This window comes from Dipodomys merriami, unplaced genomic scaffold, assembly GCF_024711535.1.
Source record: "Dipodomys merriami isolate MVZ:Mamm:240054 unplaced genomic scaffold, mDipMer1.0.p SCAF_5, whole genome shotgun sequence".
Taxonomy (NCBI): Eukaryota; Metazoa; Chordata; class Mammalia; order Rodentia; family Heteromyidae; genus Dipodomys; species Dipodomys merriami.
This window is the reverse complement of record NW_027206068.1, coordinates 22,756,652-22,782,021: the sequence shown is the minus strand read 5'-3', so window position 1 is coordinate 22,782,021 and position 25,370 is coordinate 22,756,652. Positions and strand designations below refer to the sequence as shown.

Genomic DNA, 25,370 nt, shown 5'->3' with positions numbered 1-25,370 from the left:
CTGTATGAACATAGCCATTGAGCCTTTGTGATGCTCTCCTTAGAATAACCTCCTTTAGTCTCACTATGTGAATTTCTAGACACCTGTATAATTTATTATATCCAAGTGCATATTTTTGTTTTAAATCATCCAGTGTGTTTACTTGTAGATTCATAGGCACATTGTAATTACTACAAAGGAGTGTCAAGAGCGACCCTTAGCAAATCTTACCAGAAAAAAAAAAGAGAACACACCCAAATAAACAAACTCAGAGATGAGAATGGAAACCAAGATTCAGAACATTATGAGAATGCTTCTCAAACCATTATGTTAATAAATTTGAGAACCTAGAAAAATGGACAAATTTCTAGCAAATACTGACATGCCCAAAGTAAACCAAGATGATTTAAAGCAACTTAACAGACCCATATAAATTTTTAAAATAGAAACATCAATAAGAGAAGCCAAAGGGCTGAGGCTCAAGTGGTAGAGTGCTAATCTACAGCTGAAGAATAGAGGTACAGCGCTCAGGCCCAGAATTCAGGGAAAGAAAAAAAGAAAAAAAAAAGAGAGAGAAGTCAAGGACCGATGGATTTACAGTGGAATTCTACAGGCCTTCAAAGCAGAACTTCACGCCAATACTTCTCCAACTTTTTCAACTGAAAATGAAAGTTCACTACCAAACTCTTTCTATGAAGCCATCATAACCCTCATTCCCAAACCAGGCAAGGACTCACCAAAGAAAGAGAACTATAGACCCATTTCTTTGATGAACATTGATGTAAAACTTCTCAACAAAATTTTGGCCAACCGACTTCAACAATTCATCCAAAAAATCATACACCACGATCAAACAGGATTCATTTCAGGGATGCAAAGCTGGTTCAATATACGCAAATCAATTAATTTAATTCATCACATCAACAAGAGCAAGGATAAGAACCACACAGTTATCTCCATAGATGCAGAAAAAGCATATATATAATACATAAACATACATATTATAAAATATATAATATATAATGCCTAAAAGTGATCCTAACATTTTAACTCTAAGACATTGTTTGATAGCATATTCATAGGCAGAATATTTCAATTATAATACACTATACTAAGCTTCAAAGTTAAAGAAAAATTACCAACTGTATTTTAATTAATGTTTTACACTAAAAGTAAAATACCAATATATTAACAAAGTCTTAAAATATGTCTCATATAATAATTCGTTACTTTTCATCTGTGATCATGGCTATCACTGATAAGACACTGGGATCATTTGCCATCTCCTTTGTCTTAGAGTAAGATACTTAGGATAAAAGAATACATACAGATTTGAATCAATGAGCTAGCTTAACAGAAACAAATCCTTTGGGTAAGAACATTTCTGTATCATTTCTTCCAGAAACAGCACATGAAGATTGTTTTATTTTATGTGTATCATATTGGCAAACACCTCTAAAATCCTTGCCCTTTAGAAACTAATTTTCTATAGCAGAAACCTCTTTTTACAATAGTCATATAACCTGTAGAATGAAAAGTTAGTGTTTGATTATGACACTAGCTATGAACTGATTACAGACTAGAGAATGAGATAGACCAGAAACAGACTGACCAGTTCTAAAGAAGATTAAATGATATGACAGGACTCTAAATAAATTCATGTGCTATACCAAAAGGATGTGCATCACTTTAATGTTAGGGAAAGTGAATATGAAAGCATATGTTAAGCTCCAAGCCATTTTCCATTAACAAAAAGAAAAAGCCTTGGTAAATGTGGATCAGTAGTAAAGAAAAGGATAAATCTCCCAGAGGTGGTTGGGCTTGATCCAATGGGTGAAAATAATACCCTCAATTGACAGTATTAATTCCAATTGTCCTCACCTGAGTGTTTTATGCCAAAAAGGTGTTAATTGTTTAAAGCAAGCTTGTTTACAGATAATTGGCAACAATTATCAAGTTGATGAGCTTCACAGGGCATTGGGATAATTTAGTACCAACCGAAAGAGACAGACAGCATTTCTAAAATGTTGCTTATTTTAGCAGAAAACAGTTTAAGACAGACTCATTTCCACATGGCTCAGCTGACAGTCAGCTTCCCACATAAATTCATGTTGAGTACGTTTTCCAAATGTCCCTGAACAGAATAGGCTATATTACTGAAAGCCACTTCTTATTTGAAATATGTTCTATTAAATAATTTTTCCTACACTGTGGCCTCATTTTTTTGGCACAGTATATTGAACTCAAATTAAAATCTCAACTTTTTGTTGAGATCTCCCTTTCTCAATGGAGTCTAATAAACGTATTTGATTCAACAAACTCTTATAAAACAGTTACAGTGTTCCCTGAGCTGTGCTGATGAAAAGCGGACTAAGAGACTAATCCTAATCTTCAAAGAGGTAACTGGATAGAAGTGATGCAAAGGAATGAATCAGAAGAAACTTCATGGAAGGGACACGACTTGAAATGGAATCTGAAAGATAGAGTAGAGCTTCAGAGGGTAAAAGAGCATGCTTAGAAACAAAATCAATAAGCAAAGATTAAGGAGAAATAAAACACTGGTTACTCAAGGGCCCAAAATGGCATGTAGAAGAATGGTTAACTAATAGATAACTAGTTAACTAATTGATATCTTAAAACTATGAAGGCTCGGAAGGTGGCTCAGTGGTAGAGTACTTGCCTTGCATGCATGAGGCCCTGGGTTCTATTCCTCAGCACCACATAAGCAGGAAAAAAAAAAGCCAGAAGTGGCACTGTGGCTCAAGTGGTAGAGCACTAGCCTTGAGCTGAAGAGCTGAGAGACAGCGCCCAGGCCCAGAGTTCAGGCCCACACCTGGACCCAAACCCCGCTCCCCCCCCAAAAAACTATGAGAGACTGTCTGTAACATACAAGAAGAACTACAATAGTGAATAGTGTCATTGAATCTATTTAAAACTTCTTTAAGAATTAATACAAATACACATTTTCAGGCATTGCAGACATAGGTTCTACATAGCCAAATAAGCAATTGTTTAAGGTCTTCCCACAAAATTCTCCAACAGACAATTCATACACATATAGTGATGCCTCATTTTCTATATTGTTTCCATTTCTTATTTGCCACTACCTAACCTACCTTAAACATTTATAAGAACACATTAAAAGATTTGTTTTACTTGCCTAATTTATTGTCTGTCTTCCCAAACTAGATAAAGTTTTTAAATCTGTTTTGTTCACAACTATATCTCACTATCACTGAAAGAACACTATTCCATGAATGAATACACAGATGAATAGAGATATAAATTACTGAAATCTAAAGGAGTTATTATCAGAAACCAAAAAGAGACAAACTCCTATAAATGATGATTAGACAGGATAAGGGACAGGCTATGGCATCAATGTCATCTATTAATTTAGCCAAGTCTTCTACAAACTACTTTTCTCTCATCTGTAAAATGACACTTATATATATGGCCATGGTATGAAGTAAGTCCTCAATTTAATTAGGTAAAGAGACATAATTTTTCTGCCAGATCTGTGAAATAGCCAATTTTTTGTTATACCTCTGTACATTTTATAGATGTGGTTAAAATCATTTACCCAGGAAGAACTTGTATTGTAATAGACATGTTTCTATTGAAGGACTGCTTACAAACAGCAGCTCCCTTATTTTTTTAATCAAACTGCATGAGCCAGGTCACAGCCTCATCCAGATGGAAAAAGGAGAGTCAAGGCCAGAGTGTCCTTGATCAATTTCTCTGCACTAGCTTTGCAATGATCCAAAGAGCTTTTTTCCCCAAAGGCTCCTCTACACTACTTTAAAATTATGTTATCTGGATGTTTTTGATAGTGAGTTTGAACTAAGAATCTCAATTACAATGTTATTTTCTTAAAACCACCAACATTCTTTTTATTAAGGCTAATGCTATATTTCTATTTAAAAGTTCTTATCCAGTCCTTCTAAATACAATATATACAATCCTGTTAAAGATTGTACAATTCTAAGAGATGTGTAAGTATTGAGAAGAAATGACAATTTTTGAATTAAAGGTATTTTAGATAATGCAAATGAGTAATAAAAACTAATTGTAAAGTCCTTTGGAAATATAAAATTACTTAGATATTTTCAGTGCTACTATCTGCACATATCCTAATTCATTATTAGTTAACATTTATATCCCAGTTGGCTGGCATTATGGCTTCTGAGCCACAGGGCGATGGAGAGATCATGCCATCTGCTTCATGCTAGAGGCACTGGTCTCCAGAGGTCACTTACCATGATTATGAACATGGGCTCAAAGGAGGCAATGACTCTGAGTCCTCAGAGGACAGAAGCTCAAATGTTCTTTTTCCAATTCTCTTGCTGATTTACTGGGCAACTTCTTAGCAGGAGACTCTTAACCTTGAGCTATCTCTTTAACCCAATCTTTAACAGATTTGATAAGGGCAACATTTTACTCTCTCAGGCTTTCACTGTTCTATTACTTTTTTTTTTTTCTGTATTCTCTTCTCCAGGGATATTACTTACCATCCACAAAGGTGTTACCAATTATGATTCCACAATACTGTAATGCAAAAAGTGATGATTCCCACATCTATGAATTTATGAGCCATTGAATAAAAAGTTCTAGTTCATTTTTCACATCATTATAAAGTTTTCAAAGAAGAATTTAGTAAACGCTGATCTATTCATGCCTATGTATTGTCTATTTAAATACAGCAATTCAAGAGATTTTTAATTTCCACTAATTATTAATAATAACCTTGTTTTACAAGAAGAGCATAAGAAGCAGTCACTTTGACATGTGCTTTTTTATTTAGACAAGGTCTCTGCCTCGTTTTTCTCCTTCATTGTCTCCTTCCCCCACCATGAAGTTTTAAATTCAACCCATCAGAGATTTCCTCCCATGTGTTATGTATTACTCCCTCCAGACATTCTCTTTTTAAAAGCTGATATCCCAAAAGAAGTAGGATATTAGGATACAGCCAATCACAAGCACTGTGGGAAGCCTCCTGGGCAGTAGGACCTCAAGAGCATTAGGTGTTTAGAAGCTGGCAGAGTTGGAAAATGGAGGAAGCAGGTAATCTCAGACAAACTTCACCATTCACGGTTATGCCAAGGGCAGATTTCCAGTAATAGGTTTTAGCTCTGTGTGGTAGCAATGGGAAAACTCAATTGAAAAAAAAAGTAAGCTTACTGGTTTAAATTTTAAAACTTGACCAAAAACAAAAACACCCCAAAACAAACAAACAAAAAGCTGTCCTGAGTAAAACTTCACATTTCTATGCAAACTGTTACCAGAGTTTGATGTCTTACAGGCATCTACAAATTGCCCATTCATAGGTCCCATGGTTTCCCTTATTTGCAATAACTAGTATATGTCTAGGATAATCTTTATTACTTTTAAATCAGGTGGAAGAAGGCCTTGTGACCAGACCCAGTGACCAGACATGGCACAGAAAAATGGATCACAGAAGCAAAAAGGACTCTAGGCTCTGACTTTGCTAACTTTGTGCTCATAGTTGTCTGAGATCAAATACAGAGTCATCATTTCATCATGTGCCAGGACAGAGTTCATGGAAACAATGGAGGATTCCACGTAAAATCTGTATAAAAAGCAGCATCTGCCCTCATCAGAAACATTATCTAATGTATTTCCTTGTCACAACAAATACAAATCTTTTCCAAAGTTTTGTGTCATTACTTTTTTCTCAGTATTGCCCAAGTCTGTATAAAGAAGCATTCAGAAATGTAACAAAGGCTAGGTGTCAGGTGGCTCATGTCTATTATCCTATCTCAAGAGGCTAAAATCTAAAGGATCCAGCTTTGGAAGGAAAGTTTTGAGATTCCATTTCCAAAATAACTAGCAAAATGCCAGATTAAAGATATGGCTCAAGTGGTAGAAAGCCAGCCACAAGCAACAAAACCAAGTGATAACATCATTCACTGAGTTCAAGAGTTCAAGGCCCAGTACAAGCACACATTAATAAAAAGAAGGAAAGAAAAAAAGATGAAGAAGAAATGTAATGTGAAGCTAAGATCCAGATTGCTGTTCATAGCCAGCCCAGGCAACACAGTTTGTGAGACTGTGTCTCCATAATAACCATCAAAATGCCAAGTTGCAAGCATTGCTCAGATGGTAAAGTGCCAGCAGAGTGAAAGGCAAGGCAAAGAAGCCCAAGGCCCTGAGTTCAAAATCCCAGTGCTTCCAAAAGAAAGCAAAGAAGGAAGAGGAAATGTAATCTGTACAGGTAAAGTCATCCAGAATTTGAATCAAATTCCAGGAATTTTAAGCCAAATGGAGCATGTACCAGTTTGAAAAGCAAGTTAAATGTGCAAATAATTATAAATTTATATACTTTCATGTATTTGATATATACTATGGTCTCTCTCTTCAGAAAGTACCACATAATTTAAGAATAAAAAGTCATTTATAAAGGCTAGAATTATTTCATCAGCAATAGAGTACATTCTTCTTCTACATATAATATTAAATAAAAATTTTAATTAATGGTAGTACATTCTATAATTTTGGAAAGTAACCAAGACTTGCATCATGAAATAATAAATAAAATATGGAATTATGATGAAAACATGGTACTAAGTAACTAAATCTAGCTAAACCTTATTCTCCCATATGAAACAAGATTTACAGAACACCAGCTCACCATACATTAATGCTTTACTGAAACTTTTCATTAAAGCCCACTTAGAAATTTATGTAGGGCTGTACCATTTTAGGCTACTTGCACCTGCTCTAGGGAATACACACATCATGTTCTAGAATATATTTCTATACTATGACTCAGTGTATGTGAGGAGTCAGCACTAGACATCAATCTTTGGTACTTGCATGTTATTAACTAGATTAACCTTCTATTCTCATTGCATCATTCTGAGCGCGTGTGTGTGTGCGTGCGTGCATGTGCGTGGTGTGTGTTGTGTGTGTGTGTGTATTCTCCACTGATCTCAACATTTTTTATTTGCTTTCCAGTACCTACAATGTGATTGACCATTAACAGGGCAGTAAGAAGATTGTTTACCTTTTTAACAAAAAGTTCCTATTTCATTGAAAGAAAATATGTCCAGTAAGTTCACTATGGTACAGAGTGCATTACTTAAAATTATCATTACCTGCCTCCCATCATGATAAATTTCAGTGTTTCATAATGTTCAGTATTATTTTTGAGCATAGTAACAAAATGCAACCCTAAGAATAAAGAGTCCAACGGTGTTCTATTTGTCATGAGTATTGTATTTAGCGACTTGAGTTCTTTCTATTCAGAAGCAGACCCCGTCAATTATCTCATATATTTATCAGAATTCAATATAAAGGGAAAATTTGTCTTTTAAAAATATGAAGCAAGCAAGAGGTAACTTTATGCTATTAGATGAGCAAATTAGCTGTCAAAAACAACTTAAAAGCCTCATCAAATAGCATCTTACCTTAAGAACGTAGCTTCACAAACAGAGTTTAATTGAAGTAACTTCTCCATGGTACTTACATTTTAGTAACTTACAAACTATAACTTAACCTATGAATCTCCAATTAAAACACAAATATTTATTTGCTTATCTTCTTATTCATATCATTTGTCCTATGCAAACTAAAATACTATCTCTAAAAAGAACAATTTAAAAAAATATTAATGTAAACTACAATTCCAGAACCACATAACTCCTACTAAAAATGTTACATTCTGCATTGATATTTGCAATTGATGGAATAACCAAACATAAAATATCATAAAGTTCATCTCAGACTAAAATTGCTTTGAAGTAAAATTGTTCAACTATACTTATGCCTAAACCATTCTTTCATTCCTTCTTGTACCTTTTACTGTATTGAACTAGAATTTTCAAGCTTCAACCAACATAAATATCACACTAAACATGTAGTAAGAAAAACATGTGAGCCACGTTCATTTTCCAATATAGACACGATAACTGTGCATGACAGCCTGAGATTTTACATGTGTAAATTCCCAAATGATGCTGATGTTTCTGGTCGGGCAACTACATGTTGAAAACCACTGATCGAGGTAATGAGTCCATAGAAATACCTGCCATGACTCCAGATCTCTGCATCCACATCAAGCTCATCCACCCAGGTACTCGCTGGGCATCCTGAAGGATCTCTGAAATGCACAATGGTTTATACTACCAATACCTGTTTCAGAAAAATGTGCCATCATTAAGCAGGTAGCCTGAGTATGAAGCCTAAAAATCATGTTTGACTCTTCTTTCTCTCTGACCACATCTAAGTAATTGCCAGGAAAAACCTATTTTCTTCCTAAACATCTTCCCAACATACCCACTTCACTTTCTATTCACTACCAATCTGACTCAAGCTATATCATCATCTCATGGTTGGCCCACAGTAATTGTTTCCTAACTAAATACATATTCTATGTTTGCCCCCATTCAACTGATTTTTCAGTAGTGCAAATACAGTAATTGTTTTAAAACATAAACATTGTTGGGCTGGGAAGGTAGCTCAGTGGTACAGTGCTTGCATGCATGAGGCCCTAGGTTCGATTCCTCAGCACCACATAAGCAGAAAAAGCCAGAAGTGGTGCTGTGGTTCAAGTGATGTAGAGGGCTAGCCTTGAGCTTAAGAGCTGAGGGACAATACCTAGGCCCAGAGTTCAAGCCCCATGACAGAAAGATAAATAAATAAATAAGAATAAACATTGTGATGTTAAAACTTTTCCGTGACTTACATCTTTTAGAACAAGATCTAAAAATCCTAAATATATACTTTTACTCTAGCATTTTATTATTTTTTTCACACACTTTCCAAACTAGTTATGGCAGTCTTCTGGTACATCTTTTTTTTTTTTTTTTTTTTTTTGGGTCCAGTCGTGGGGCCTGAATGCTGGGCCTGGGAGCTCTCCCTCAGCTCTTCAGCTCAAGGCTAGCGCTCTATCACTTGAGCCACAGCGCCACTTCTGGCTATTTTTCTTTTTGCTTATGTGGTGCTGAAGAATGGAAATCAGGGTCTCATGTATGCAAGGCAAGTGCTCTACCACTGAGCCACCTTCCCAGCCCCTTCTGGTACATCTTACTTTATCCTAATTAAGAGTTTTGTTTATGCTCATGACTCCATATGTGTTCTCCCTTGCTTTTTCTACCAAACTCTTCATATACCTTAGGTATAAGCTTAAATGTCATATCTAATGCATATCTTTTCTGATACCCATAGTCAAATTTCGATTATTATATTTTCACAAAGTAGTCTGCACTGCCCCTTGAGTATAATTAGTAAGATTTAAAATTGTTTATTCATTAAACATTTACTTCAGCAGCTAAGCTTATCAGGACTCTCATGTCTGCTCACCATTTCAAGCACAGGATCTTAGACAGTGCTTAACATAGAATAAGCACTAACTGACAGATACATAGACTATTGTAAAAATTACAGCATGCTAATAGAGATGGGAAGTGATAAAAGCAGAAAAGAGCTAGTCAAATTTAGGGTAATATCTAAACTGGGCTTTCTCACACAAGAAGCACCAAAAGTACTCATGTAGACCTTTTCTCTGGACCCCTTCTAGATTCCAGGACCAATCTTGGCCATTGATAGAAAGGTAAACACTTAGAAATCAGTTTCTCACTTGCTCAACAACCCTCTGACACTGGCTTAACTATTCTGACTCAGCTTGTTATATACATATACATGTATACATGCATATATATATGTATATATATATATATATATATATATATATTATTTGTCCCAAGATTATTTCACTGATACCCCAGCACTTTTCAAACCCTTTGAAATTGCATTTAATCCTGACTTTCAAAACATTGTAATCTCTCATTCTTGAGGAAATAAAAATAAACCCTAGACTAACCCCATAATATCATTCCAGATAATAACTATCTACCTGATCTCAGAAAGTAGCCTTCTCTCAACTCACCATCTTGCTCTAAATGAAAATTTATGCAGAATCAATATAAGCCTTTAAAAAGAGTCACACTGCTATGCTAGTCTTCATACTCATAGACTCATCACTTACTGAAAGCCATCCACAGAATCTCTTCCAAAAAACTCCTGTCTAGATTTTGTTCCACAATTCTTACTTTTGATCTTTGTGGGAGCTATGGGAAGTTCTTAAGTTAACTCTCTTCTATTCACTCACTGAAATATTGATATGGAACCTAGATTTGGGGGATGCAATAATAAAATGAATCCTTGTTGTCTTGCATAAAACAAACAAGTTCAAATTATAATTATGGAGTAAGATGTTCTAAGAGCTCAATGATTAGCTAATTTACCCAGTAGTAAAGGAGACTATACTGGAGCCTTGAGAGCTGATCAGAAATTAAAAGTGTTTTAAGCAAGAATGGAAAGATCATTACAAGCAGGAAGAATATTCAAAAGAAGATAGAAAATCACAAAACATCATAGGCTTTTAGTGAAATAAATATACCTTAGCAATGTTGGACTATAAAGTATGAACCCCAATATAGTGGGTTTGAACCTGTCAGAGAAAACATAGATTAAATCATAAGCAGCCCTATTTAAAATATTAAGGAGCTCAATATGAGCTCGTGGCTTCCAGAGAAGATATGCAAAACTGAGTATAACGCAAGGTGAGTAGCCTAAAGGATGTGGTAGACTATAGGACAATGTTATTGTAGCATGGGTATGAACAGAGCATATAAAGTTCAGCTTTGATGTGCAGGTATATTGCTGTGGGATTTCAGAAGTTGGGTATAATCATTAAATGAGAGAATACTTCTTGATTTAGCACATCGTATAGATGAGTAAGTGTGGGACATACAGAGATCAGCATTAGGAGCATTCAAGGCGGAGGGGAAAATTATGGCCAAATTCACAAAGACATATGGTATAATCTTCGGACTAATACTCACGTTTCCCTTGGAGCTCAGGTAGCACAATGGCAGAGAGTGAAAAGGGTGTATGTTTAAGTAGGGCTGATCCTAATGCAGGGAGGATACAAATTCTTGAGTTGTAGTTTGATTTCTAACAAGCTATATTTTGCATTAACCTTAGAGGTCTCTCAGAAGGTTTTTCATAAGAAAATGTGCTTTTCTAACTTTCCTTTGTTGACTCTGTCAATATCACTCAAAATTATTTGCACTTGAAATTTACTTATACATGTTTTCCCCAGAAAAGAAAAAAAATCAATGTAGGTCTAAATACAATATAGTAGCTAGCTCAAAAAATAAAAATGGTGATAGTAATCAAAAAATTCCTAAAGGGAAAAAGTTGTGCAGTCTCTGATCAAGTAGGATCCTATTTTTCAGAAATAAAAATCCATCATTACATAATAGAAAACATTAAAAACTTTCATTAGATAGAAGATTAAAATGAGCTTTAAATAAGATGAACTCATACTAAGAATTTTTTACAGTAACTGAAGAGAATCTTAATTATTTTACTTACTTTACTTGAACCTTCTAAAAAACCTTATTGCCAGTAATTTGGGCTGATAAATGTAGTCAATAAAGAAGAGCCTCTACTTTTACACTCTTCCTTCAAAGCCTGTCCCTCTTGTGGTTTTTCCGATAAGCTATTGTTAGATTCATTTACAGTAAAATAATTACCAGCTCCCTAAGCAAGGCACATAGCAGGTTATCTATTGTCCCTCTGAGGACTCGTGGACTGTTCTTAACAAGCATTCTAAATTACAATAGCAGCTTTATTGCAATTAACAAACAGACAGGAATCACCAATCCAGTTATATCTCAAAAGAGAGGAGGTTTCTGAAGTATGTTGCTATGGTTGTTTTCTGAACAACTGTTCTGCAACCCTAAATTCAAAGACCAATCTCTAAGCAAACAGGCATGTGCAGACATGAAAGGTCAGCGGCATTCCCACCAGTATGTAAAACATTCATGCTTGATCATTTACAGCTCTATCTGTTTAACATCCATTTCCCAAACTCTGATCCCAAAGCAGAAGCACCAAGGCTCAACTCTGTCTCTCCTCTTTCACTGACAATCTAATCTTGAGAGGTGTCAAAATTAATGTTGGTAAGTTTCCAGCCTATTTGAATTCTTTCATGTTTATAAACAAACAGCCAATTGCTTTTTCATAGGAATCCCTAGAAGGCTCAGAAAGGATCTTCACAGACAGACTTAATGAATGCAGGTCAGTGCCTGTAAAGTAAGAACACATTGCCCACTAATGGGGTGGGTGTTGGATGACACAGGGGCTTGGCCCAAATGCTTCATACTCTGTAAATGAGAGTACAGCACTCATAAGCAATTCTACCGATAAATCCAAATATGTCCAAGAAGTAGAAGCTTGTAAAAGAAAAAAGGAAGTATGTGTTCTGGGTTGAATTTCTGATGTATTTATAGTAGAATCATTGTCTCCTCACTCATGTTTTTATACTTCACCCACTTTCTACAACTACTCACTACATTAAAAATTCCTGGTTGTGATCACTGAAAGTAAGTAATTTCATTGAAAACTAATAATAAAACTTCCAATCTTAATAAAACAAAAAAGATTCTTATTTAGTCCAGAGGATGATTGTGTGTGTGTGTGTGTGTGTGTGTGTGTGTGTGTGTGTGTGTATACACACACATACATACAGTTGTCCCTGTGCAGGTGTCCATGAATTCTTCACAAGGCAATGTAATTAAGTTGTAACATGTACACTAGTGGTATCTCTCTTTTTCTATCTGATGGCACATATAGAAAATTATAAGTTTTAGGGGTGGGGGGAAGGGGGGAATGAGAAGGATGGGGATTGGGGGGGAGGGGGGAGGCTGGGAAGTGATGTGAAGGGTAAACAAAGGAGGAGGCTGCAGTGCTTGGTAAGAAATGTACGCATTATCCTGCCCATGCAATTGTAACCCCTCTGTACAGTATGTTCACAAATAAAATAAAATAAAACTTAAAAAAAAGAAAATTATAAGTTTTATATAGAACATGGGGAAACATAAACTTGCTTGCACTAGAGGTCACAAGGCTGAAGACTTCAACAGCTCTCTAACACTTCATCTCTACCCAACCCCAAGCCATTATTTTTGGAAAATAACACTAGTTTTTACATATATATATATATATATATATATATATATATATATATATATATATATATATATATAGAAAGCCAGAATTGATTATTTTGAAAATAAAAAATGACCTGAAACCTCACCATTTGGGGAAATGTTAATACTTCTGTAAGGCTTCAGTAATGCTTCATTCCAGTTCTCTCTCTAGTACAAGCTTGCTAATAAGGCAATATTTATACATGTTTTTTATAACAATAGAAGCCTTTTAGTCTTCAAGATTTAAATTTGAAACAGAGAAAGGAATATTTAATTATTCATCACATAATTTATTACATTCTAGATCATGTGCATTATTATTGCTTGCATACCCCAATAATCTATTATTTTTCATGATCAAAAGTTTCTCTTTGGGAATTATACCTTAGTAGGCCGCAGAAAATTTTAAACTCTACCTCCAACCCAATTTTCAAGGTTTCTTATTGTTCTTAACAGATTTAGACATTGTCATTTTTAACAGTTTCCAAGTCATTGAAACAAATTTCTATGAGAATAAAATATTTTCCCTAATCCTTAAGAAATGAAACACAGAGAAGTGGACTTGAATGACCTAAATAATCAATAACAGGTAATGCCCATAAGCAGTCAGTCTGTTGGGAGCAAGTCTCTTACCCTTTTATAATCACAGATATTCATAAGTATTATTGAATCTGATTTTACTTGTGGAAAATAAATCTTACATAGCAGAGGTTATTTTACAGAGGTTGTAAGGCTTAATCAAGACATTCAAAATTGGGTGGGATTAGTAAAACATAATAATGAACCAATGAAGTTGTGGGCAGATAAAAGGATAATTCACCATGATAACATCACAAAAAATATGCCTAAATTGTTCTGAGCATGTTAACCGCACATGTGACCTTAGTTGAAATTAAGTTAGAATTTTAATGAATATCCTAAATTGAGAAAGTTACTAAATCCAAAGACAATTGGGGAGGGAGGGAGAGAGAGAGAGAGAGAGAGAGAGAGAGAGAGAGAGAGAGAGAGAGAGAGAGAGAGAAACATAAAGGTGAAGACCACATAAAGACAGAGATTACTTCTACAAACAGAAGGGTATCAGGGTTTGCCTACAGTCACTACAAACTAAGATAGTGTGGTACTCTCTTTCATAAATGCCAGGAAGAACTAAGCATGTGAGCAAACACCTTGAGTGTAGAGTTCCTTCCTCCAGCATCATGTGAAAATTACCTTCTCTTTTTGGCCATTCTGTGTGTGTTACTTCATGAAGCCGTCAATAGAAATGAATAGTCCAACTATTTGTCACAGTGTTTCCCAAATGCTGCACATTGTCTTGCTCTAACAACAACCATATTGGATAGAATTTTTAATGCCTCCATTTTTCAGATGTAGAAACTAAGGCATAAAAAGTGCTGACTTCGGGGCTGGGAAGATGGCTCAGTGGTAGAGTGCTTGCCTTGCATGCATGAGGCCCTGGGTTCAATTCCTCAGCACCACATAAGCAGAAAAAGCTGGAAGTGGCGCTATGGCTCAAGTGGTAGAGCGCTAGCCTTGAGCTGAAGAGCTGAGGGACAGCGCACAGGCCCAGAGGTCAGGCCCCATGACTGGCCAAAAAAAAAAAAAAAGTGCTGACTTCAGATCACACAGGGACAAAGCCAGGACCTAAACTCCAGAAAAAAGATTGGTCCTATAACATGTGGCTTTGACTCCCATATGACACTGTTTTTGTGTAAACAGCAAAGTATCATTGAAGGTAAAAAAAATAGTGTGTGTGTGTGTGTGTGTGTGTGTGTGTGTGTGTGTGTGTGTGTGTGTGTGTGTGAGTGTGAAAGACGGGGGAGTGGGCTAGGTTAGAGAGATCGTAAGAAGATAAATGATTTTGTTGTTATATAGACTAGCATGTTAACAACAAATTGCCAAATCCATTGGATCCCAATACAACCTGTACCTAGAGTCTAAGCACTTTTCTCAATCTTCAGTGCTACTATCCCAGAATTAGGTATCAGTATTACTCACCTAGGAAAAGAATCACCCACTAGTAGTCTGCTGGATCTACTCTTACCATTTCAAGCGGTTCTTCACATTAATAAGCCACATTTGCTAATTCAAAACAGGTTATCTCATTCTCAAAATTATCCATGAATCCCAGTGCTCTTAGAAGAAAACAAAAGTCTTCCTATTATTATTTCCACTTTTATTATATTCTAGCTTTAATGGCCTCCTTTGTCGTCCCTGTCTCTGAGTCTTTTCACTTGAATTCTTTCTTCATACAGTTCTCTTTCCAGTTTCTGAATTACTAGTTATCCAGAATGTCCTTCAAGTGTCAATTCAATGGTCATCTCACAGAGGTTTGTACTCAACAGCCACTTAGAATGGTGTCTTTTGTACATATATCACTCTTTTGTACTTATATAGATCTTTTCAAAGTGTGATCATCTCCTTTATTTACCTGTTTACTCTTTCTTCCAACATAGAGCAGAAGATCCTGTCTAGCTACTTTCCCACTGAAACAACTTTCTTAACACAGGGGCTGGCTCAAATCACACATTCAGAAAGATCTATGGCAAGGAATAAAGAAAATGAGTGATTAGTTGGTATTGTGGGACACTGTCTGGATAATAAAATATGATATAATAGCCCAAATTGAGAGGTATTGCCATATACTAGTGATTAGAGTGTCTACAGGCTTAGATGAGGAGCAGTGAAAAGGTGAAATTTAGAAAATTGTAGAGGATAGACCATTAAATACACAGAATTTGGGCTGGGAAGATGGCTCAGTGGTAGAGTGCTTGCCTTGCATGTCTGAGGCCCTGGGTTCAATTCCTCAGCACCACATAAGCAAATAATGAAAAAAGCTGGAAGTGGCGCTGTGGCTCAAGTGGTAGAGCACTAGCCTTGAGCTGAAGAGCTGAGGGACAGCACCCAGGCCCAGAGTTCAGGCCCCACAACCAGACCCAAAAAATAAAAATAAAAAAAATAAATAAATACACAGAATTTAACAACTAAAAGTATTGAAAATAAAAAATTGTCACAAGCCTTACAGTTTAGGTTAATGAAAGACTTTGAAGGCATTTAAAGTTGAGCCTTCATAATATAGCTTCTGATACAGATGGATAGCTTCTGATTGTTGGATCTACAACCATCACCAAACACAGCCTAATTACCCAGTAGAGATACCCAAGAGGCTTAATGAAGTTCATTCCCCAATGGGACCCAAAAAAGTTATTTTTGCCAAAATTAAGCATATGTATTATTTTATCCAAGTTTATTGTACAAAACAGTGTGTTTCAGAATTACATAATGCATGTATGCAGCTGCATGTCAGGGGAAAAGGATGACTTCTGAAGCTTTCAAAAATATCCTCAATTTCATGGCACTATAATGTAGATTAGTCAGGGCAAAAATCAGAGCTCCACTGAAAGTGACAGGGCATTGAAAGGAAGCCATAAAAATAGTAGAACAACTGATGTCTTTATAAGCATTATGGGATGCTATTAAACAATAGCAATATGTGCTTCATAATTCTTCCTAAGTTACTTGATATTGTTTGGATTTTTAATACCTTCAAGTGTATACCATCAAAGTTTTCAGTATTCAAAGCAGTGTCCAAAACAGAAAAGGCTTGAGAACCTTCAACATTTCAAGCACTGTGCTAGGTACTAGAAAAGTACCTAGGATAGCTTCAAAAGATAGAAGGCTATTAAGGAAAAGAAATATACATACATAAAAAAATTGTAGGAAGGGACAAGAAAGATTAACTCTGGCAGGATAGCATGAAGAAACCACTGTTTAGAGCTCTAGTGAAACTGGTAAAAAAAAAAAAATACTAAAATGGAAAAAAGAAAACAGTCCTGAGGGCAAATGAAGAAACATTTTTTTAGTTTGTAATGGCAAGTCAGCATTTAAACCAAGACTACTCCCCTCTTCCCCATTCCTAGTTCACAGGTAAAGAAGGTGCTTTACGCTGTTCCCTGAGCTTCTTTTGCTCAAGGCAAGCATGCTACCACTTGAGCCACAGAGTCACTTTTGGCTTTTTTTGAGTAGTTTATTGGCGATAAGAGTCTCACAGACTTTCCTGGCTGGCCTGGCTTCAAACCGTGATTGTAGGAACCCAGATCCCTGAGTAGCTAGGATTATAGGCATGAGCCACTGGCACTCAGCTCATAATGATTTTAAAAAGGCAAATACTTTAGGAATATATAACAAATACAAACATGTGTAGGCGACAATATTGCCCTATGTACATGAAGTAAAAACTGATGAAACAAAGGCGAAAATCGATTGTTTCACAGTAACAGGTATGTTAAACACTTTATTTTTCCATATACAGGAGACCATCAAAAAAAAGCAAACTTGAAAATCACTATAGGCCAGCTAACCTAACAGAGTTCTATAAAATGCTCTAAACCACAACTGCACACATATGTTTTCAAAGCACATGCAGAACATTCTCCAGGGTAGACCATATGCTAGGCCATAAAACAAACCTCAATAAATTTAAACGAGTAAAGAAAATACAACATATGTTCTCAGACACCAATGGGATGAAATTTAACATCACTACCAGGGGAAAAAATTGGGAAACTCAGAAATAGGCAGAAATTAACATAGTCCTAAATAACCAATTGGTAAATGAAGAAACATGAAGGGAAGACTGGTTTCAGAAAACCATTGTAACCATTTAGGCACAGAAAGAGCTGTAGATGGTAGACATAAATATATTTAGAAAACTGTAAGAAAGCTCTTCAGAGCAGACAAGGTAAGAAGATGAGTATTGAAGGGTGAATATTAGTTTCTATGGTAAGGAGAAAGAGAATGAAAAACATAAAGAATATTCCTACAAAAGCAGATGGCACTCAAGTGAATGATAATTTCAGGAAGAATGAGAAATTCCTCATGGATATACTATAAGGCTTATGGTGGGAAGATAGTGGCTAGTGAAGACAATGACACTGGAATGAAATATTAGGTCCAAATATTAATTATGAAGACTAGTACCTCATTCAAGTTTTAAAAGAAGATATAACATAAGACCTGTATTTTACATCATATTCTTTTTGTTGTTGTTGTTGTTTGTTGAGTACTGTCCCTAAGGCCAGCACTCTACTACTTTGAACCATAGAACCACTTCTGGCTTTCTGGTGGTTAATTGGAATATCATGGAATTTCCTGCCTGGGCTGGCTTTGAATTGTGATCCTCAGATCTCAGCATCATGAGTATCTAGGATTACAGACGTGAGCCACCAGTGTCTGACTATCTTATTCTCTCTCACAACATTCATGTACTTTGAAGTTGTCTCTTCAGTACATAAAACAACTGTTTCAGTTCAGGTAAAATGCTCTGTACTTGTTATGGCTCTGCTACTTGCTGGAACAATGCCAGGGACAATATAGCAATCTGAGGAAACACTTCTTATTTTACTATGCAAGCAGATCAAGACGTCTAGCAATATTTACTCATAAAATGAAGAATTTTAATCCATGCCCTAAAATGAGTTAGTCTCTCTGAATTATATAAATTTTATTTCCTTACTTTTTAAAGTCACTAGGAAAGAAGTTTTAATATCCTTGGCTCTTCACAAAGAGCAGTATTTTCTAAAAATAACAATTTTGTACAAGAGTATTTCACTTTAACACAGTGCACCTTGATCCTGCCATCCTTCTCTTCTTTCCCCATCTTCTTTCCCCATGGACTTGCCTTTTTCCATTTCCCACATGTATGTAAATCATTATGGCTATGTTCATCCCATTCCATTCTCCATTCTCCTGCTCCCCTCCTACAACTAACCATACTCCAGTTGAGATATATTTCAACTCCCTAATGTTCTTTATTTATTATACTGCATGTTAATTATACAGAGGTATAACCATGGTACCTCATACCTACAAATACATGTTTTGTCCAGGTTGTACTAATACATATATATGAGAGAAAACTGTAACCTTTTTTCTTTGTGAACATAGTTTACATCGCTTAATATGAGGTTTCAAGGTCCATCCATTTCCCTGCAAATAAAATTTCTTTTCATCTTGGCTAAATGATACTATGTCTTATTGATCCATTCATCAGTTATATATAGGGCATCTAGGATGTTTCCCAAGCTTAGCTATTGTGAACAACTTCAACAAACATGGATTTGCAGGTACCACTATTATATTCTAGCTTAAAAGAAAAAATATAAAAAGAATACTAATAGGAGGGGGAGGGAAGGGATACTGGGAGAACAATGGAGAGGTTAACAATGCTCAACAAGAAATGTACTCATTGCCTTACTCACTTAACTGTAACCCCTCTGTATAGCATCTTTACAATAAAATAAAATAAACCACAAAAAAGAATGCAAATAGGAAAAGAAGTCAAATTATTCTCTACCTAAAAAACCCTAAAGATTTCATTCCAAAACTACTAGAACAGATAAAGAACTTTAGCAATCTATCAGGATACAAAATCAGCATGCAAAAATCAGTATCTTCTGTATACACAAACTATGTATAAGATGAGAAATAAATAAGGAAAACAACACTATTCACACTAGTGCCAAAAAATAGGAATAAACAAAGCCAAGGAAGTAAGGAACTCTATAATGGAAACTATAAAACCTTTTGAAAAAGAAATCATAGGAGACACCAGAAGATGAAAAGACCTCCCATGTTCTTAGATTGACAGAATCAATCAAGAAAGTGCCCATACTGCCCAATGTGATCTACAAATGTAATGCAATACCTATCAAAAATCCCAATGACATTTTTTCACAAAGATAGTAAAAGTAGTCTTGAAATTAGTATGTAAGAATATGTAAGCCCCAAATAGCCAAAGCAATCTTGAGCAAAAGTAAAGGAATGCTAGAAACACCACTAGGCCAAATTTCTAATATTCAGCCACAATAACACCAATAATCTGCACACAAATCTACCAAAAAAACAATGGAACAGACTAGAAAACCCCAGATTAGTCTATACAACTGCAGCCAACTGATTTTTTTTAACAAATGAGGCCCAAGTTATATGTTGGGAGAAAGATAGCCTCTTCAACAAATGGTGCCAGTAGAAATGAATAGCCACTGTAGAAGCCTAAAGGTGAACCCATATCTCTCACCCTACACTAATATCAATTCAAAGTGAATCAAAGACATTAACATGAGACATAAAACTGAAACTTCTATAAGACAGAATAGGAAAAACACCAGAGCTTATTGGTATAGGATTAACTTCCTGAACTCCAGTAAGGAGTTCATGAGGCTTACAAAGACAGTCTACAAAATGGGAAAATCTTTGTCAGCTATACATTTGACAGGACTAATAACTATAACAAACAGGGAGCTTAAAATTAAATCTACAAAGAATCAATAATCCAATTAATAAATGGGCAAAGAGCTAAACACACACTTCTTGAAAGAGGAAGTACAAATGGCTAATAAATACATGAAGAGATGTTCACATCCTTTGCCATAAAAGAAATGCAAATCAAACATGTAGCACTTTTTAAAGTGACCATGCTTAAAACAGAAGACGATAAAGAAAGACACTAGAATCTTTGTTAATGTTATTTATAGCCAAAAGAATTTAAAACATTTCTGCATCTGAAAACCATGATAAAATCTATTAAACTTTATAGTAACGATACTAGATAATATTGTAGTGAAATAAAAGCACAAAAATTCACAAGTGGTCTGAAAGTATGAAGCCTTCCCATAGACAATGGAAAAACTATCTCACATCTGCCCTAAGAAACTATAATGGCACACATGGGATAGAGCAGAAGAAAAGGTACATAAAGGGCCAGTGAAGCAGAAAAGACCATCTAGTTGAGTCATAATAGCAAATTTTCTGACTCAATCATTTGATTTCATAATTTAAGCTTCATAGTCTGAAAACAAAAGCGTATCAAGCAGATGGTCAAGGCAGTCTAGGGCAAAAGAACGAGCACTGAAAAAGTAAAAAGGAATGTCTGTGGAAGTTCTTATAAAGGCTTTCTGTATTACAACTTCTCACTGTGGTAGTCAGGCAAAAGAAGCCAAGAGACCAAGACAGAAAGGAATGTGAAATTGGGGTATGGAGAAAGTTGTGAAGACAAATTGAAAGCTAATTCAAGAATCTGGGCAATACAACACATACAGCAATGTTGGGAAATGAGGATGACTTTGATTAAGAGTAGCAAGTTTGGCAAGGAAAGAAAGGTCAGTAGAGCTAATAATGACTCTGAACCTGAGGTATTAAAACTTCCACAGATAAGTGAGGCAGCTGGCACCTACAACAAGAGAGCACTGAACGAGACACTGCTATTGAAGGGTCAGGGATTATGGCCACAAGGATAGCAAGCAGCAGGGAGGAACTGGGACAAGTGGCAATGGAGAATCCTTACCATGAGAGAAATTGTTGAATAATTTGGTAGAACAATGCTCTAGAAATAGTAAATAAGGAAAAATGACATTTTTTTCTCATATTTTTGTAACACTATGAAATAGAAGTAATCCTTCAATAAAGAGGGTTTTTTTTTGTTTGGTTGTTTCTTTGTTGTTTTTGTTGGTGGTGGTGGTTGTGGGGCCTGAACTATGGGCCTGGGCACTGTCCCTCAGCTTAAGGGTAGTTCTCTACCACTTGAGCCACAGAACCACTTTCAGCTTTTTCTGCTTATGTGGTGGTGAGGAATCAAACCCAGGGCCTCGTGCATGCAAGGCAAGCACTCTACCACTGAGCCACCTTCCCAGCCCCAATGAAGAGTTTTCAGAGCAGTAACAAAGGTTAAATGTCAAAAGGTACAGGACAATCATTTGTTAGGAAATGGAAAGGCTTGTAAAAAAATATATTAAGTGAAGTAATCCAGGCCCAAAGAAACATAGGTCCCATGATTTCCCTTATTTGCAATATCTAGTATATGTCTGAGTCAAGCAGAAAAGGTCAGATAAGGTGATGTTAGGGAAATGAATCCTAAGATATGTATTCAATTTTTTTTCTTTCATGTGATTGTTTCTAACATATTTATAAGATTATTTCTTTGTTGCTTTGTATGTCCCTCCCCCACAGTATAACCCCTACTTTCACTGTATTTGATGTCGGTATAATTTGTGGAGGGGAAGGAGAACAACGAATCGTTTAAATAGAGATACAAGTGGACCCATTGCAACAATGAGATGTACAAGTCGTTATGTCAAAAAATGAACAACTTTGGTGCGGTGCCCGGGGGTGGGGGGTGTAGCGGGGAGGATTGGGGGGGGGCAGGGGGAGGATGGGAAGGGATGGGAAGGGGAAACAAAGGAGGAGGCTGCAATGCTTGGTAAGAAATGCACTCATTATCTTGCCCATGTAATTGTAACCCCTCTGTACAGTATTTTCACACACACACACAAAAGCTACAGGACAATCATTAAAGAAACAGAGTAGATGCTTCCTTACCTCATGCATTTAGAGATCAACAACCCTCCAGTCCTGGGGCTTGAACTCAGAACCTGGGCTCTGTCCCTGAGCTTCTTCTACTCAAGATTAACACTTTACCTTGTGAGCCACAGTGTCAATTCCAGCCTTTTCTGAGTGGTTTATTCTTTCATGACTTTCCTGCCATGGGCTGGCTTCAAACCGCTATGCCCAGAGCTCAGCCTTTTGAGTAGCTAGGATTGTAGACACAAGCCCAGCTGAATTTGAGCCTTATTTACTGACTTGGCTATATTCTATTAGGTAGTTATTTTAAAAGAATAATGGCACACACATACTATACTAAACTAGACTTCAATTTATTTCAGCTAGATTTATGAAGATAATGTATTCTAGATTGACAATATTCTAGACTTATGCTTGTCAGTATTTAATTTGCATAACATTTTTCTCATGTGCTTATTGAAATATAGATTCTGATTCAGTAAATCAAACATTGGATCTCAGATTCTGGATTTGAAACATGCTACCTGGTAAAAATTTCTGCTGGTACTCAGAGAAGTAAGAGTTACAAGAATCTAGATTTCACTATTTGCAAACTATATATAATGAAGATCCGCCTTAGAAGGTTTCTCAAATTTTAATGTGCATATAAAACACTCTGGAATTTTATTAAAGTGTAGATGATGCCTCAGTAGTTTTAAAGTGAGATTGAAAAGTTCACATTTCTCAATATTCTAGGTATACAGAAACTATAAGCTTGGAGACTGCACTTCAAGTAGCAAGAGATTATAGAGCATACAATTTCACCATAGTTTTGCCTAATATAATTAATGTTGATAAATATTTCCTATCATCCAAACTGAGGAGCTTCTCTGGACATTTTTCCTTTTCTCTTGACATCAGGAACTCAGGAGCTTCTCTTGACATTTTTTCCCCAAACATCAATGTAGTTTTCTAAAACTTACAATCATTAAAATGAAATCATTTGCCTAACTACCTAGTGAGTAGAGAAAGACAGTATCATGAAATAATTTCATCTTGGATTTGCCAGATAATGTATACTTTCTAAAAAATTTGTGTAATGTAAGTAAATCTTAAAGCCAATGAACCCCTTTTGAAAATCAAATGTGTCAATTATTTTGGAATTTGTAAATATTCATTGCTTTCTTGCTTGCTGTAAATTCCCACAGGTCTATGTAGTTTCTTCTAACATTGAAATATGACAGAAGGTAAAGACAGATCAAGAGACTGAGTGAACTTATATCATGTTTTATGGTTTAAGATTATATAAGTAAGATACAAAAATAAAAAATAATATATTTTTCTCCTAGTAAATGTGATGTACAACCCTAGAACCCTGAATATGTAATAACCATGCAAGGAAGACATATGGCTTGTATAAGAACATCAAATGTTTCCAACGAAACATTTGTTTAAGTTTCACTCTAAAAAGATTTATTAGAACAATTTAATTGGAGATTGGAAGACTTTCAAAATATAACAATTAGGCAAGAGTTTTGCTTCACATTATTTAAAGTGGCCACCCAAAATCAATATGACAACATAGTGTATAGAGTTTAAAAAAAATCTACAAAAAAGCCAACAAGTATTTAGTAACATTTGCCTAATATTATATTGGTCACAAATGGCTAATTAATTTAAGGGGAAGAAAAATAGGCAATTATAAACAGGAACTTCTTTGGTAAAACACAGTTTAAACAAATGTTCCTTAGAGACCCTTTCTAGCAGATTGCTTATTTAACGTGTTTATAAAGAATTCCAGTGTGTAGTTTCTAGTTCAGTCATGACAATGAGCTCTGTGAGCGAAGAGACTCCAAGAGACTTTTGATATGCTGCAAGACTATGCATCTTTTCGGTTGGACAAACAATTGCAAATACAAAGAAACACATGTCAACAAGCCCTGGAGAAAGTCAAACAAAATGAAGCACGGTTCCTTGAAGGAGCCCAGCCTAACAGAAAAAGGGAAATGGAAATTAATGCCTACAATAAGTAAAATGAGGTTCAAAGAAGTCATGTATATAGAATCAGGAACCACAGGGATAAAGTGTCTGGGTTGAGGGCATCAGAAAGGTCTTCTCAAGTGAATGAGATCATCATGCAGGAAAGGAAAGACTTGGAATAAACAGCATAAAGGCCTTTCAGAGAGGAGCAAGAACTTAACCTATGACATTTAGCATTATGTATTACAAGAAAAAAGTGAATGCACACAAGGCTAGGAAGGCAATCAAGATGCAGATTACAGAAAAAATGTAAGTAAAATGCTACCATCTAATGGTTAATCTCAAAGTCATATGACTATTCAAAGAAGATTGCAAAAAATTCAAAATAATAAAATAACCAGAAGTTACCATTTAAAAACCTACTCCTAATATTTCCTTAAGAGACATCTTGATGAAGTATGAGGAAAGCTTTTTAAATGATCTGCAGATGGAGGCAAAACAGTGAAATATCAAGATAAAACACAAAGATTCAAGGCCATAAAATTGACTGGAAAAAGTTGAAATATATTAAAATATTCTCTTCACTTTAGAGCTCAAAAGTATTTACTGCCTGTAATTCCTGGACTTAGGAAAATAAGGCAGGAAGATTGTGAGTTGGGCTACGTAGCAAGATACTACCAAAAACTACAAAATCAAAAACAAACACATCCTACAATATTAAGAAAATTGAGAAAAGGGGCTGGAGGAATGGGGGAGATAGATGAAGGGGTGACATTGACCAAGATGCATTGTATTCATAAACTTTGTTATTGAATAGCAACTCCTTTCTATAGCTACTTAAAGATAATTAAAAAGAATAAAATCTAAGGCAATGCAAAAATAGTATTTGCTAAGATAAACATCTCTGATTGTGGTATTTTCAGCATCATGACTGATTGTAAAACACAAATAGGTAGAGGACCTAGGGAGGCAATCTGTACCATGGTCACATATGTAACTAGAAATATTCTTCTTCACAAAAGCAAGGTACCATATCAAATAGTTAATAAAGAATGT

The 25,370-nt window shown here is 35.6% G+C and overlaps 1 protein-coding gene across 4 annotated transcripts in view; it reads right to left on the bottom strand.

The window, feature by feature from the left end:
* Immp2l (inner mitochondrial membrane peptidase subunit 2) overlaps positions 1–25,370 on the bottom strand; it is an 864,225-nt gene that overhangs the window by 592,960 nt on the left and 245,895 nt on the right. For 3 of the 4 annotated variants that reach the window (XM_069996186.1, XM_069996185.1, XM_069996187.1), the window contains one exon: positions 8,027–8,101. The exons of the other annotated variant lie outside the window; for it this stretch is intronic. In XM_069996186.1, the coding sequence (XP_069852287.1) occupies positions 8,027–8,101 (75 nt within the window). The remainder of the gene's footprint in view (positions 1–8,026; positions 8,102–25,370) is intronic. 4 annotated transcript variants of the gene reach the window in all.